Source organism: Triturus cristatus, chromosome 10 (assembly GCF_964204655.1).
Source record: "Triturus cristatus chromosome 10, aTriCri1.1, whole genome shotgun sequence".
NCBI classification, from domain to species: domain Eukaryota; kingdom Metazoa; phylum Chordata; class Amphibia; order Caudata; family Salamandridae; genus Triturus; species Triturus cristatus.
In genome coordinates, this window is record NC_140593.1 from 609,767,479 (window position 1) to 609,785,153 (window position 17,675).

Genomic DNA, 17,675 nt, shown 5'->3' on the forward strand with positions numbered 1-17,675 from the left:
CCTTCTTTTTTCTCCCAGAGGACATCTTTTGATTTTGGTTTGTGATTCAACTCTAGTCCTTTGGGTTACCAAGGGTTCCTCTCTTTACTTATACATGCATTACTGTTGTTGAAAGAAATTGTGCTGCTGTGCATCTTTATGTTGCGGCTCCATCACCAGATTGTTTCATAAGTGCACAAGGATCTTGCACAGCCTCACACCTTTCTAGCATTTGCTTTGAAGCTCTTATTCTGCTCAGATGTTCTTGGGGTTTGAAAATACACACATTTCCTTTGCAATAAGTCCCTCTTTTGCCATGATAAGCATTCTCCAGGACTAACAAATCAGTGGTCACAAGTTGTGTTCTATTGCAACTGTGGTGGACACTGCCTGTTGCTGCATATCTTCACAATATTCAGCCTCTGAATTTGAGATGAAACTACAGAGTAGATGCTTTGGTTGGCTGGGGCATTTCCCTGTAAGCCTCATTATTACCCATATTAAACAGAACACATTCTGAATCTACTAATTTCAGACTGAAGGCCACCTGGCGTCAGATTGATTGCTATGTAACGGCCTATCTGTAGATTCATGCACTTCATAAATTCTGCACCATTTTGAAATCAGGTACTACTTTGTTCTCAGCACCCATTCCACCTAACTCCTGTCATTCTCCAAAGACTAATGCGTCTTGTGAGAAAGTGGATTATTAGTTGGGAAGTATAGTAGTCCACCACAAGTAATAATGGCACTATCCTTGTTACATTAATGGTTTCACTAATTTAAACCTGAGCTGAACCTCTGTTAGCTGTGGCAGAGAGCAGTCAGGTCTAACTTAAGAAAATGTGCAAAGCATTTAGAAGTACCAAAACAGTTAAAAAGTCAAAAACGCAATCCAATAAAAATCCATATCCAATTTATCAATATAGAGAATATTTTAATGAGCAAAATGACCCCTAAACAAAAATCCAATGAAGGGAAGGTATGGAGAGATATGAATTCAATGGGGAGAAGATACGGGGGCGTATGAATTTTCAGAGTTTGAATAACATTTTAGCACCAAATGCACCAACCATGGGCAACTGTTTGTGCTAGACTAAGATAAGGGTAAAGTTTGAGTCCAACCACGATGGAGTGTAGGTTGGATCTGCGGCCCAGGTAGGTCCTGATCAAAGAGCTGCTTTCAAACTTAAGACATTTTTAGGGGGAAAAGTAGTTGTCAATGAGTCGTCGGCAGGGCAAGCAAGATCTAAGTCGGGATTTGACAACGGCCGGTTGCCGAAGAGCAGTGTTCTGGTGCAGTCCTCAATGAACGCAGTAAAGCTCTATTCTGGCAAAGTCTGGCATCCGTACCCAGATAGGTCTTGATGGTGGTCAGCTTCGACTCAATGTCGCTCTCGGTGAAGCCCTCTATGTTCAGTCTTACACACCTTTCTGGAAGACAGATTTCCTTTAGTGGGGTAGTCCAGCAAGTTGAATCTGACCTGCGATTCACCTTCAATGGCTTCAGCTCGACACAGTGATCCTGGTATTCTGCCTGTTCTTTAAGGCCCCAGGCTTTGGTGCATGGGCAGGAGAAGTACACTCCAACACGAGCAAAGTCTTTCAGGACCTGAGTAACCCTAATTAGGGGTCTGGGCTCACTCCAACATAAGCCACCAGCATGTCCAGTTGAAACTGGTCAGCAGGGCTTTTCAGGAGAGTGGCTTCTTGCAGCTTTTTTGTCACTGTATCCTAATACGAGATCAGCCAACTTACTGTTGGAGTGCATGTTTTGGTCCGGGGTACAAGTAGAAGCATGTCCAGCCTTTGGGGTTCTCCTCACAGGTGCAGTCATTCTTCTGTATTCCACAGGTCCAGTAGTGTTCTACAGAGGGTACTGGGGGTGCCACATTTGTCCCCAGTGACAGCCTGTGGATTGGGGGACTCCTGGACAGCCCCTAACCAAGGTGTTAAACATTCCCGGGGGTGACTTTACCCTCTTTTGCAGAACTTCCTCTGTGTGTTACTGTAAGATATCCCACAGTGCCCCTCTATGCCTTAAACCAACATGGCAAAAGCTTTCTTCCCCTGTGTAGGGTTCCCTGTGCCCACCCAGGTATGGCTATGATAACTGGTTTTGGGGGCAGATCCTCTCCCACTGAGAGTGGTGCATGTTGGCTTGCTGAATAATAGAGAGGGTAGACCCAGGTGTGAGCTACATCTGCCAGTGACAGGTTAGGCATCCTATAAAGTTAATTAAGTTCCTCGCCACAGCCCAGATGACCAACCCCTTTCCTTTTGTCTCAGCTGTGGGAGACACTTCATACCTAATCATTTAAGGCCTCTCTTAGGGGTAACTTGTTAGTATTAAAAATGAAGAGTTAGTCCTGGCAAGAGGCTTATTTTGTTTGGTCAAATTGGCAGTTTTAAAGCTGCTTACACAGACTGCAGGGGCAGGCCTGGAACATTCCTTGCATTGTCACTTTAGAGGTGGCCAATATGTGCTGCAGCCCACTAATGGCATTTAACTTTCAGGCCCTGGGTACACATTTGTACCATATTCTAGTAACTTATATGTTAGTTAAATATGCAAATTAGGAGTGTCACCAATTTCGAAATGCTTTAGGGTCAGAATGCATGCACATGGGCCTAGTTAGAGGTGTTTCAGTGTGCAGAGTAAAAAAAAACAACAACAAAAAATAGCGGTATCAGTCTAGAAAAAATGAGTGTGGCCCATTGGAATGGAATATGCTAGAAGAAGAGACTCCAACCTGCACAAGCAGGGGCGTCTCCTATCTCACCCATGGATCAATGATCCATGGTAGTTGATTCTGTGGTCTTGCAATTTAGCCTACAAACCATAGTAGAACTTTGCCTGGTACCGCCATGCCAGAATGGGTTATCAATACACTTGCAATTTATTGTTTGGAGGAGAACGTATTTTTGATAATTTAAAATAACCACACCAATCAACTGACATCTATACATGGAACTCATAACTTTTGTCCCCACCAGAGACTGGAAAACATTGGAATTATTTATTCCACAAGAAAAGTGAGCTAAAAAACAACTTTTCTTCTGGCCTAATGGGGTAAGGTGGGGAAAAAACTCTCTGTCTTCAGGGGCAGTCACTTAGCCTTTGAAGAATTCTAGGAAAGAGGAGCACCAACAGCAATGTTCATTAACCACTGGTGGTGTGACAGACCAGTGTTGGCATGAAGAGGAGTTTGTCTTTGTCTGATCATTTGCAAAGGTATGGTTGAGTCTACTTTGATTTATACTGACATATATGCAGTTTGATTTTGCTTTCAGAGAAGTGAGTTCTGGAGGTTTCCACCCGAGAGGTGTTGGGAATTTCCTGCCTGCCTGCCCTGGTCCCGGATTGCCTGGGGTCACAATAAACTAGCATCAAACCCTTTGTGATGTACAATTGTGGTAGGTGACAGCTCCTTCCCCTCATCAAGTCAGAGATGGCCCTTCCTGCCAACATCTGAGGCCTTTGTTTCACTGCCTGGGAGCAATTCACAAAGACCAACTGCCAACTATACCTAGTCATGTGACCCAGGATACAGGAGGCAAACACCAAAATTACAATTCTTAAAACACCAAACTAGACATTCATGCCTGCTCCCAATTGAAAGTTATCACTTATTTAATGCACTAAGTTAACCCGATATTATCCTATGGGAGAAGTAGGCCTCACAGTAGTGAAAAACGAATTTAGGAGTTTTACACTACCAGTGCATGTGAAACTTAAAAGTAATACATTGCACCCTGCCCTCTGGGTTGTTTAGGGCCTACCCTAGGGTGAAGTGTATTTAATAAAAAGAGAGGTTTGGGCCTGGCAAATGGTTTATCTACCAGGTCGAAATTGTAGTTTAAAACTGCAAACACAGGCTGCAGTGGCAGGACTGCAACATGTTTAAAGGGCAACTTAAGTGGGTGGCACAATGAGTGCTGCAGGACCACTACTGAAAAAAGAACAGATTATGGATGGAATGCTTAACAAATCAAACATTCACCCCCAGTCACAGATCTGGGTTTAATCCATCATAATTTTGCTCACCACGCCACCCCAGTTTGGATCCAGCTATATGCCAATCAGACTTGACCCTGCTCCCCATGAGAACAGTCCAGCCCCAACTGCCAGGCCAGGTCCTCCCTGGACCTGAAACAAGCATACTGGAATGGGTTTCAGGGTATCACCCCTCATCAGCCAGGTTAGCTTGAATCCAGTGGCACAGTGAGCACGGGACCCATGTATTGGCATACTCTTCCCACTGAGGATGATAAAAGCAAAAAGAACAAATGATGGACAGAATGCTGAACAAATCAATCATTCACCCCAAGTCACAGATCTGGGTTTAATCCATTGTGCAGTGGCAGACCTGAGCCATGTTTAAAGGACTACTGAGTGTGTGGCACAATCAGTGCAGCAGACTCACTAGTAGCATTTAATTTACAGTCCCTGGGTAGATGAAGTACCACTTTACTAGGGAATTACACGTAAATTAAATATGTAATTTGCTTGTAAGCCAATGTTACCAAGTTTAAAAGAGAAAACACAAGACCTTGCAGAGTCCTAAAGCAAACAAAAACAAAGTCAGCAAAAACAGGTGGCTAGAAGGAAAGATTTTGGGGGAAAGCCACACCAAGGACATTAGGTCCAATACTAATTTAGGCGCATATATTCACTTTAGTGCCAAGTCACGCCTGATGAAAAATCTGTAGGAGCATGAGATCATGAGTATGTGCAAAATCAGATTAAGGCACAAATTTACCCGTGGTACAACACCAGGTGTAGGAAACACTTTCAGGAGCACAAATCACATTTACAAAGAAATACTGATCGAGGCGTGTTTTTGATTTCGCACATCATGGCTGTTTCTATTCACTTAAATGGGAAGCGCTGCTCATGCATTTAGACTAAAATACCTAATAATCAATAATAAATGGTGAGACTGTAGTACTCCTCAGGCCTTAAAAAATGTAAATGACACACTCTTTAGGCATGGATGGTTCAAGGGGGCTGAGCAAAATAAATAAATGGCTGAAGGGGAGACCTAGAGCCCGTCTTGAGGTATAGTTATGATGCTCACCTGACCTTAAAATAGGGATTGACATCAAAGGGCATGTGTGTCGCTTTTTGTAAGGTGGATGCAGTCCCTTTTTTTGGCATCAAAGAAGCAACTGTATCCCCTTATTCCCTCAGGCACTGATGTAGGTGCCATGGCGTAACACAAAATGACGGGCACCCTCTGCAGAATGGAGGAGAAATCCCCGAGCCTCCTATATCTTGCAGATATTCATTGGCCTTTGACTAAAAGGGGACCCCTGGTGGGTCCGGGGCCCACGAAAGGGTTAGGGGCCCGCCTGCTCCACAGGGGTTGCACGGGCCTGTGTTATGCCCCTGTTGGGTGCTACTTTGCCAAATCCAATATGGTGCCCCGAACCTTTTCAGAATATAGTGAATCTATAGCAAGAAGTATCTATGGGATAGAGTCAAATCTGATATATGTCTTTAAATTAAAGACTTGCCAATTATTGGGGTCTTCTGGCATCCTAACTAAAAGCAATGTGTTCATTTATATTCTATTAAAATGAATTACATTCGGGTCATATCTCCGAGCTGGCCCTTGATTGTGTGCAATGCTGCAACATTGTTAGTATAGTTTTATATTTTTAGATAAATTACTTTTAGATCAATCGCCCTTGGAGAGGCAGTTATAGGAATAACCTTTCAGACACATTTTCAAAGGTTACTCCTTATTCAGGATGAACAGTGTTCTCTCATACTAGACTTCTTGTTTCAAGAACGCTGAGCAACACATGGCTCGACATCAAGGACTCTGAATTATTTCAGAGAGCATAACTTTGGAACGCTGAATATAACCAGAAGGGCCTTGAGGCCTTTATTAGGACCATTGTTGATCAGATGTGTGCAATCTGACAATTTCTGGCTTAGTTAACAGGATGAATAAAATCCCTGCGGCAAACTGCTTTCGGATACTAAGCGGTGTTAAATAAAACATATTAACTCTATTATGAAGTTTATAGCACAGTTATAATATCAAAGTGAAAAAAAAGCAAATGGAAAAGAGATGAACAGAGTTTGTTGCTTTTTTAACACCATCTTGGTTTGGTGACGCATTCAGGCTGCATTACCTGTTATGTGCTCCACTGAGCACTGCAGGCAGCCTTTATCTTTGGAGGCGGCAAATCGTACTTTCTCCTTTCCATCGACATTCCCCTCCAGCAAGATGCGGCCACGAGTGGATGATGTGGTGTACCTCCCCATCACCGCCATGTGCACCCTCTCTGAGGCTTTAAGCTGTTGTGCGAGAACAAAAACATAGTGTTTGTTAAACTGTCTAAGTGAATTCGTGTGATGTGATATTCTAATAGTGTAATTGGGGAAAATGGATAAATTTCAATTTCATGAAATTTTTTGAATTTTTTTTTTCTCAGTTACATCTGTAGTGATGCAGAAGCCTCATTATGAGTGTCTTGTTCAGTTCCCATCCCATAGGAAACAAAATTGCATGTTTGTGGTAATTGCCACACCCCCCACACCTTTCCTTAGCTAAATTGCGGCAGGAGAAACCTACTCAATGTACCAGGGAGAATGTCTGGTAAATATCGATCCATACAGATTGTGGTGATCGAGGAACCAAAATCAACATGTTATGCCCTATCTGAAAAGACACACCTTGTAACGAGAGTTAACTAATGAAGCAGGTGCATTTCATTCCTCAGACTACTGGACTTTAAAAAATGAGATAATTATCACAACATCTACACGCCATTCGAAAAAGAAAATCCTGCAAAAAGTCAATTGCGTTTTTTTTTTAGCAAACATTTAGCTGAAAACAGAGAAAAGGTTAATTTTTACATTTTTTTCCATACAAATTTCTAATATTTTTACATGAGCAATTAAAAATGTCTCTGCGTTTCATAGAAAGCCTCACAATGGAACTCAGTCAATTTTGCTAATCATTTAAATATACATACATTATACATGTGTATTATTTTCTCTAAGCAGTGATTGTCCATTCCGTAACTGTGGCAGTTTCCCTTAGTAAACAAAGTATCGCCAGTGTTAAATAGAGCAGTACATTTGAAGAGCATCTCCGGCCCAGGTGAACTCGTCCTGTCTCCCTAGAGTGGGCCACAATGATCCCCAGGCTTTAAGTCCAACAAGCCTCCAAGGTTTCTTCAAAGCAATCAGACTTCACCTTAAGACTCTGTTTAATGACTGATACTCAGAAAATCAGTGTTTTATTTGTACGCAGCTGGTAGACCTGTTCTGGGGCCTTTCTCTTGGCTGCCTGGGCTGAAGCATTCATCCCTTTTAAATCAATGAATCAATCAATCAATCAAACGGCATTTGTAAAGCGCAACACTGTCACTCCTAGGGGTATCTGGGCGCTGAAGGTGACCTTCAGCAGGAAACGGAGAAAATACGGAGGAAAAAAACAAGTACCTGGATGAGAGCGTGAACCCGAGCATGAAGCAAAAGGTAGCCTCTGGGGTTGAGACTGGTGGGCGTCGGTGATAGAGTGCTGAATCCACAGGGCAGTATTGCAGCACTGCAGAATGTCACTTATCAGGCCACATCACAGAACAGGCCGCATGCGCTCTAGTCAATTTTGGTTTGCTCAGAGCAGCCCACATGCATATGGATATCTTGGGGAATTGTGTTGTTCAGATGTTGTGTGTTGATCCCTGTGCATCACTACCCAGTGCCCACTGTGTGTGATCAGGGTGCACCATTTGGGAAGGACCGAGGCGCATCTCCAGTTTCCTGTGTGTAACCGTTTTTCTACCTCTCTTCTTCCCCATTGTTTTCTCCCAGCTACCACCCTCTCCTAGCAGCACCTTTTATTCGGATGGGCTCTCAGCTGGTTCACAAAGTGCTCAACCGATTGGATGAGAAAAAGAAAATTTTAGGACTAAAATGACTGGAGTTTTGTTGTCTTTAACTAAAGTGGTGATGGTCAGTCATTAGTCCATGGTCGGCAGTTCAGATAGGCGAGCATCTCCACTCATATCTGCTTAGTACTTCCCAATTGCAAGACACCCCTGTGTATGTGGGGTGCGCTGTGTGGTGCACATGTGCTACTACTGTGGTTTGTATTACCAATCACCCTGCCCTGAAAGGGAAGCCACCTGTGCAGTCCCCAGGGTAAGAGTGCACCTCAGTAAGGGTAGAGCGAGCCTGTCCTATAATCCTGACCACACCTGTTAGGAGCAGAGAAACAAGAAGAATAGCACTCGTTACATCGCATAGAAATACCACGCATACCTTTACAACACGGGTATTACTACGCGATGTCAATTACAACGAGCACTATTACAACGCAAAATTTTACCATGACTATACCTTTACAACGCATGCCATTTCAACGCCAAGGCATGCGTGGTAAAGGTATATTCATGGTAAACGTTTGCAAGGAAAGTGTCTCCAACCTACCCTACCCTAATCCCTAATGTAGTTCCACTGCAAGAGCCTCCCAACGACCCCCAGTCCTCTTCCAACAATAACACTACACTACCCTGCACAACCCCCCGACACTACAATAATTCCCTGACCCTCCCCCGACCCCCAGTCCTCCCCCTACAAAACACTAAACTACCCTGCACGATGCCCCTACACTACCCTAAACCCTAAAACACTACCCTACACTACACAAACACAACACTACCCTAAACCCTAAAATACTAACCCCGCACGACCCTCCCCCTACCCTCAGTCTGTTCCTACACTCAAACACTACCCTGCATGACCCCCGACACTACCCTAAATCCTAAACCACTACCCTACACTACACAAACAGCACAACACTACCCTAAACCCTAACACTCTACACCCAGCACGACCCTCCCCCTTCCCCCAGCCCAGTCCTGTCTCTACACTCTAACACTACCCTGCACGACCCCCCTACACTACCCTAAACCCTAAAACACTACCCTACACTACGCAAACACCACATCACTATCCTAAACCCTAAAACACTACCCTACACTACACAAACACCACAACACTACCCTAAACCCTAAAACACTACCCCCAGCACTACCCCCAGTCTGGCCCCTACACTCTACCGCTACCCTGCACGACCCCCTCGACACTACCCTAAACCCAAAAACACTTCCCTACACTACACAAACACCACAACACTACCATGAACCCTAAAACACTACCCCCAGCATGACCCTCCCCTACACACAACCCTATACTACACAAACATTACTACACTACTTCAACACTACCGTAAACCCTTAAAAAGTAACCCTCACCCCAAGCACAATCCCCCTTATCTCTCTCTCCTCGTGGTTCCTCTCTCCTGGTTCCAGCGTCGACAGAGGGGCGGTGCACGTCATTGTGAGGAAACGGAACAGCCCAGTTTTCTCACAACGATGTGGATAACCATTACATCGCATGCATTTTAAAAGCGCATGCAATATAATGGTTTGTGTTGTAATGGTAGTCGTTGTTACATTGCATGTGTTATTACGCATGCGATGTATCAACTTGCGGGGTAACAGCTTTGTTGTAATGGCTGTTTACCAAACAAGAACAGTCTGCTATATTTACTCAGAGCCCTGTTAAGTAGCATGCATTTGTGTGACACTCTTCAATCCCTGTAATTTGTGAAGGAACTTTCTAATATGTGTTACTCCAACCAAAAATGGATGCCGCTTGCCATGGGTGAGTACTACACTGTAGTACAATGGATATAATTTAAAAATCACAGAGACGTTTTAGGGATGGATACATAGTTTTTAAAATGTATGGAATGTATCTTCTTTTAATGTTTATGTTGGTCTCTTGAAAAGACTCAAGACCTCTGGCCAAATCTCATAAACAGATTTGTTGGTATAAAAAGTTTGAGTAGTAATCCATTTTTTTAAACAAAATAATATTTACTACAATATCACATACCACCTCAATCAAAATCAGGCACTATCCCATTAAAGAGACCCTTTGGACTCTTACCTCTAAGTTGGCCGTGTAGTTCTTTGCTTTGGTGGTTCCATTATTCCGCAATGCTACTGTAAACGATAAATCATCTTTTTCATTTGTTGAAAAATAAAGCCTGGTCTGTGATTGGAGGAGATGTTCTTCTTTGTTCAGATGATGCTTTCCAGTGACAACCACCTGCTACAATTAAACATTGCCAAAGTTATACCCTGGAAAAATGGCAAGTACTTTGTTTCACAGTTTAACAGGTAAATCATTGAGTTAGTGGTCTCTTGGATCTAAAACTGTATGCCAACATGTTTCTCCAATGAGCTGTACGTTTTTGGAGTATGTGTGAAAAATCCAAATTTTCATTACTGTGTCTATAACGTACCCCACTTTCTTCAGACAGAGGCATTTTCAAACAAAAGGTTGCTAGATCATCTGATGAAAACTACTTTAGCACTTTACAAATCAGCATCAATACATGAAACATTTGTCTCAAAGCAATGGTGATAGAGATTTGCCTCACTTAAGAAAGTTACAGATTTCCACTGCAGGTACCCTACTACTGACTTCCATAGCTGAAACTCATTTTCTCCCACAGTTATAGATATGAAGATATTACAAAAATTGTACTATTACCATTTTTATAATGCCTTCCTCATAATAGTTAACTTAAACTCTGACATTACTCTTTCACAAACACACATGCATTACATATATTACTGCTAAGCGCTGTCCAGTGTATTTGGCCTTCATGAATTTATCCTGTAATTTGACTGTGATAATTAAGCCAGGGTCTCGAGGAGTCTATGGTGTGCTTCCTTACTGATATAAACTCTGACCTGGAGGCCAAGAGGTGCTTTTGCCCCTTTCAAATTAGAATGTGGCGTGGGGCAGGGCTATTTTTTAGCACTAATTCTGTTTGTATCTTATATATATAATATATAGTTATAGTTAGGACCTGATTTCTATTAAATAGTTGTTTCTGATTTGCCAATAACTTTTGCGTCGTTTGACAAATCTTCACAAAATTTTCAAAACTAATTTGACGCACACTTCAGCTCCTGTCTTGGGAATTTCGGGGTGATTCGTCAAATGGAGGTGATAAAAAAAGGGGGTCCCAAATCGCTTTTTCTCCATGTTAATTCCCGTAGGAAAATTTAGACATGGCTACAGCCCTAACTGCTGAACGGAATTATACCAAATTTGGCAAAAATATAGCTCTTTGTCCAGAAAGCACTCTTTTTGTTACATGGTGTAAATCCGTTCAGTAGCTCTTGAGAAATTTAAAGATTTCTCAGATATACAACTGTGCCCGCAGTGGATCCGCGAACCCTCCCGATCTCGTGCCTGAGATCTGGTTGGCTGCCAACACTTCAAACCAGGAAGTTTTGTCAGCCATCTTGTGCCTCCGTATATATATATATATATATATTCCTCCAAATTTGTGGTTTTCCGGCTTGCATCTGATCGCAGGTGGTGCACGGGTGAGCGCTACCGCTTAGCGCCTTAGTATTACCACAACTCTCTTAATGAAACATAGACCCTGTACTTGAGGATGAGAGACCCTCCATTCTTTATTACATTCCGCATTAAAGGTAAAAGATACTCGTTTTGTCACATTGCTGCCTTTCTCAATCATAAAAGTCGCCATTGTGAATGCACTATATATAAGCATACATTTCTTCACAGACATGGAAGAAATACTCCAGAGTCCTGCTTTGCAACTTGTCATTGTCAATGTTGCTTCAAATGATCAGACTGCTTCCAATCGATTAAGACTCCAACATGCAATAAACTGCTTCATTGTATTTTAAATGTTAAATGTTCATTGCAGTGAAAATGTCCACAGTTGCAAGGAGAGCATTTCAAAATGTTAATAATTACTTATTCTCAGATTGGTCCAATCCTCTAGCTATATTTAACCAGTCTGTTATTATGGATTGTCTTTCCTGCAAAGATGTTCTTAAAATTACCTGGTTGTCATATGTGTAGTAAGTTCTAGAGATCCAGGGGAGATCTGATTTGTCTACGGACTACTATCAGTATTCATAGGCTAGACAAAAAATAATATTTTGTAGCTGAACAACAGATATTTAGAAAGGGAAAATAAAGAAATGGTTAAACTCTCTGTTAGGTCTTATATTAGACGTGTCTGGGAACAGAATCCTATATGTTGAAGGTGGCTGGGTCTTGGAATAGGTCACTCCCTACTCTCTTTTGGACCAGGATCAGTTATGCTCAATTCTGCTTCCCATTGGGTCAAAATGATCATTGTAAAATGTAGCATCCTCCCCAGCCTGGGTACTCACTGACGTCTACGCCACACACAGAGCTTAGTATAACACATCGTTATTCTTCTGCGTGTAACCGCAAACTCAACATTCTAAACCTTCACTACGCTCTAACGATTATATATGATTGAAGCTACATATTGTTAAACTTTAAATTGTAATTGAATAGACCTTTCTACACAATTCCAGGTATAAAAATATCAAAAGTATCAGCTGCGTTCAATAGTCACCGAAGAGAGCCCTATGTAAATGCCAAAGACATGACAATTTGCAATAGGAATACATTAAGTGAGTCAATTCGCACTGATTAAAAGTGCGAAAATGAGACATGAACATTAAGATCACTTTTTTTCAAATTTTTGCACTCAAAGCACTGACATAATAACCCACTTTTTGTTGGGATTGAAAATGTACCGCATTCAGTCATTAAATGATTAAAAATAGCACAAAAAATAATATTCATACAATACATTTGATTCATGTTAATTTATCACCCAAACACCTCCTCAGCCAGGCTCCCTATTAGTCAGTCTGCTTTGCTGCATGTTGGCATCTGCAACTTCAGGCAATGGATCAACTGTGGTTAAGAAGAGGGGGCACATCCGGTAGGCTCAATTCTGTTGGTCTTGTGGTGGAAGGTGGCCAATATAGGGTGGTAATATCAAGTATGTGCTGACATTTATGGCAGAAAGAGTCTTACCTCGCCATTTCAGCTATGCACCATTGCAACACTGCAGTTGGCCACAACCACGGAAATGCAAGAAGCAACCAGTGAAATTAATCAGACAGGCTTTAGCGCAGGTCACCGTGAGCAGGCAAATCCCTTTTGCAACTTTTGATAGCTTGGTGACAGTATGTTGCAGTTAGGCCCGGGCAAAATTTCCATTACGCCAGCGTAATGTCAAGTAATTATCGTAATTTTGTGTTACGCCTGTTACGGGAAATTCATTAAATTATTCGATTATACCACGCCTTGTAATTACACGCCGTTCATAGCAGAAATTTAGCGCAAGCGTAGAGAAACAAAATAAACAACCAGAATAGGGGAGGCTGCTGTTTAGGGCGCTTGTTTTTTTACAATATATTTTAGTACAAAATGTGCCTTGCATCCAAATGTACGTGTGCCACATTTTGTGCTGAATTATAGCACCAAATGCCAATTTTGCATGATTATGTATAATTGTGGATACTTTTTCTAAATTTCACATGCTCCTAGTTACAATAAGAGATTCTGGAGTCTGTATATGCTGAGACGGCAAGCTTTCAGAGGAGTTGGAAGAGCACAATCAAGTGTCCACAATTCTTGCCCTTGAAGTGTTTACCTTGTCTTCCAACATAACAATCTTGCATTGAGCACAGTTTGAGACAAAGTAGTCAGGAATTTAAAGAGACACAGGGAGTGAGCAATAGTGTGGGTGTGCAAAGTTTTTTTAAGAGCTAATAGTGGTATTTTAAAAATATTTGCTAACTGTCAAACTACACCCATTCCATTCAGTTATATTCATGAATGTCTTTGCATATCACAATATATCACATTGCAAGCATATAAAATGTCAGTATTGGTACATTTGAGGGGTATTCCATCACTGGAATGAATGATAGTCCTTACTAGCCTACTTCTTTTGTTGATCATTCGTGGCATCTACCGTGCATTTGCTCATTAGTGTGATAAGAGTATCCCTTTCCCTAACCTCGCCTCTGATCCATCCCTAACCCAAATTTAACCTGCTGTGCAGATATAAGTCCATAAACTCTCAAACTGGGAATGATGGATGCCTTACAATTGCAAGAACCAGTCTAATAACTGAAGTATCTGATATGACGAACCATATTTTATAAAGGATTGACATCCGCATTATCTCAAATGAAGGGCAGAAATTGACCTTTGTTACCGAATATGAGATGTAGTAAACATCTTCAGCCATAGATGAGGCATGCACCATCATAAATTGATAGTATGAAAACCCGTGCTAATTCCAAACTCAAGGTCAGTCTGCACCCTTAGGTGAGAGCTACCTTTGTGTAATTGAAGTGCAGTGGGACTCAGATATAGCCATATTGAAATTGACCGCTTGTGTCAATTGTGACTTACATTTGGAAGATCACAGAATCCAAGACTCGTGTAGTGTTCTAGTGAGTCCAAGTAGTTTGTTTCCATCCTTGCCAGTATGTGTTCTTTGCTGCAGGATGTTAGGAAAAGATTTTCCAAAGTAGCTTCTGCTTGAATTACATCTGGCTTTAAAGGACCATTTCTCTAAAACAGGATAAAGAAAACACAAATGATTGATATTGCAATCATGACACTGAACAGTTTCTTCAAAATCGATACTAACATGTTATTTTGGAGAAAGAAAATAAGATGTAAATTGATTCTACAGTTCGTCTACAATGTTTTAAAGATGTCACATTGTTTCAGCTGAACTACAAATACCAACTGCCCAGGCCTTTCCTGTGTTAAAACCATACTCAGAAATGAAAAATAAAGGCCAGTTTCTACATAAAAAGTACTCACACTTAAATGAAGATGACTTTAAGGTACGAAGTTAGGGAAAAAAAACAGATATAATTAAATTCTAATGAATTGCAATATCTTTTTCCGTAAAATATTCAAAATTAAAAATAAAGACATTGAAGTAAAGTTATTTTTAATAGCATTCATACACGGGAGCTCTTATCCCAGCTTTTTCCCTATGAATGCCCCGCTGCGCTCTCCCCTGCAAAATACCACACGAAAATTCTTCTTTACTAGTCTTTAGTTGATCTGACTCCTCCTCTGCCAGACATCTACTTTCTTCCCTCTGCCGCTGGACCTCTGCCCTCTGTCCACAACTTCTCTAGACTAACAACAACCATCAATGTAATCTGTTCTCTTATGGCTGACTCCATTTGTCACAGGAAGCACACAAAGCTATGAAAATATATAAATAAAGGGTGAGTTCAGGTGTCTACATTTTTTTCCTCAGGAGGCTGCTCCCCACTTATGCCATTCATGTCGCCCACTGCCCATGCACTGCCCACTTCCATCACTACCACTGCTCGCTGCATACATGAACAATGACCAACGCTAGATCCTAGTGAGCAAGCTAGTTTGCCTTACTCAACGAAGGTCTGAAGAGGTGGGTTCTATCCCAAAGCCAAATTTGAGGAAATGGTGTATTTTACAACTCAATTTGCAGAGAGATTGACTCAAAAGCTGTCTGCTCTGCAAGGACACTCTGAAAGGGCACTCATGAAATATTCCACTACATTTATGATCTGGCTTGTGGGGAAGACAAGGGATGGGGATCAAAGGCATTCCCCACCCCAATTGGGCTCCTGGTTGAAAATAGAGGTTCTGTAGCACAGGTCCTAACAAGACTCTCTTTTTGACCCTATAAAGTTACCTAGTTGCTGTTGCCTTTCACTTGAATGCTAATCAAATAATACAATGCCAGCGAGAGTGCTCAGATGTTTAGGCGTCAGCCTTTTATATTTCTGCAATTTTAGGGGTTCCAGTGTTGAAAAGGTCAACTCAGCATACCACCTTTTAGAGAGGGACGATATGAACACAGATTTCAGCTGGCTACATGAATTCATTTTGTTTGACATAGAAACATGTGCTTGTAAATTGCCTATTTGTCTATAGTGCCTGCAGAAAACTGGTTGAGATCATCAACCACAGGAATAACAACCAGCCGGACCTGTTCGAAATCAGCCAGCCCATTGAGGTGAATCGCAAGCACCATGCCCAGACATCAATTGCACCTGGGACTGGCTACACAACAATTTCCAATACAGAGAGTGACTCACTGCACCTAGGAATCAACAGGGATCAACTGCATCCAAAGATCTACTGTATCCTAGCAGTCCAGTGAGACAGGGATCCACACCAACATTTACAAAAGGATACACTGGACACATGATCCTCTACAATTAAAACACAACATTCACTACACCCAAGGGCCTACTTCACCCATGTTCTATGCCATCTCCACAAAGTTTGAAAAAAACCCTCCCCAAGTAAACCTACCATACATCCCTCCCCTTCTAGAAGCTGCTACCTCCACTTTGGATAAACATTTGCTTGAATGGAATCTGCTACCCATCATCTAATGGGATCCATCAACCAAAGGGATTCAATCTGCAACCCAATGATTTTACAGTCCTTCTCCAAAGGAGCCTTTACACACCCAGCTGAAAGGACTCTTTTCGCTGTTACCCCAGTAGGTTCTTTTTGCCACCACTTCTTGTGCCATTCTACCCACCCTCCCTGAGGGATTGTGTTTGCCCTCCAACCTATATGGACCCTCTTTCCTTTTAACTGATCTTTGAGTCTCGCTGTATGACCACCGGCACTGCAACTCCAGAAATTGGTCCCTTTATCCAAATGCATACTTTTGACCACCCACCTCTTTTTGCCAGATCTGGTTTATTCACTTTGCCTCAACATGGGGGAGCTCAACTGCATGGCTCTGCAAATAACTTCTTCCCTCTGAGCCTCTTTGCACCTGAAACAATACTCATTTGTGCTGAAGTACAAGTTGTTTAAGCGGGTTGGTGAGTGGGTGTAAGAAAAGGTGAGTATTGGTCTGGTGTTCGTTCACTCCAGGTTTCTTCATGAGCCCTGCATTTGCAGTGGGTAGCTGGGTGTACGGGTTACTGTAGAAATGTCTCTTGTGGAGGACTGAGGCTATTTTTTAAGCTGTCATAGTGGTCACTTATTGACTGTAAGCCACGCTTTCTGCAGTGTATGCTTAGTATCTTGGTCTCCCTCTAATGTCTGTGGCCGTTTTTCTTTTTTGTCTTATGCAGCAAAAGAAATGCATTTAGCTGTGCTCACAGCTCACATGTGGTTGTGCACACAGCATACATGTCCTGGATAAGCCCAATTAGTATTCCTATACGTTTTAGCAGTGTTTGTTACAGGTTCTTTGTGGAGGCTTCAACAGCTCTCCTGTCACCAGCCATAGATTAATAATAACAATGTGAGTCTTCATTGACATCCTTTGTCAAGATGGAACGCTCAGTATTGGTTAGCTTTCTGAGCCACTAATGCCAATGGGTGTGCCAAAACAGGGCCTGGACCAGGTTTCCTGCAAACTTCACCAGTGCTGCCCTGGGATGGGGCTGACACTGCACTGAAATTAGCGACCTATGGCTTCCATGCTCAGGGAGAAGGTGGATCTGATTCTTGGCCCTGCAGCCTGACTGAGGATTGCTCATTAACAAAACAAGCACTGCCCATATCAATAAGTCTTGCCCATGCAAGATCTCTTGACTTTGTTCTGCAGCATGGCTGAATGTAGAAAAACATTTTCAAAGCGAATAGGTCACGCCTATGTGAGAGCTATTGGCTTTGACAATGTGCTTTAGCCATGTTGTACACCAGTGTGGCTGCTGTTCAGTGTGTCTAAAAGTTAGTGTAGTAGGGTGGGGTTGTTTTGAGTGGGGTAGATTGAAGTAGAGTGGAA

General features: G+C 42.1%; 1 protein-coding gene across 1 annotated transcript in view; it reads right to left on the reverse strand.

Moving 5' to 3' along the window:
* APOLTP (apolipoprotein lipid transfer particle homolog) overlaps nucleotides 1-17,675 on the reverse strand; it is a 1,292,669-nt gene that overhangs the window by 174,723 nt on the left and 1,100,271 nt on the right. Inside the window, exons 60-62 of the mRNA XM_085632129.1 lie at nucleotides 14,318-14,479; nucleotides 9,962-10,126; nucleotides 6,127-6,292 (exon numbers count right to left, since the gene is read on the reverse strand). Coding sequence (XP_085488255.1) covers nucleotides 6,127-6,292; nucleotides 9,962-10,126; nucleotides 14,318-14,479 — 493 coding nt within the window. The remainder of the gene's footprint in view (nucleotides 1-6,126; nucleotides 6,293-9,961; nucleotides 10,127-14,317; nucleotides 14,480-17,675) is intronic.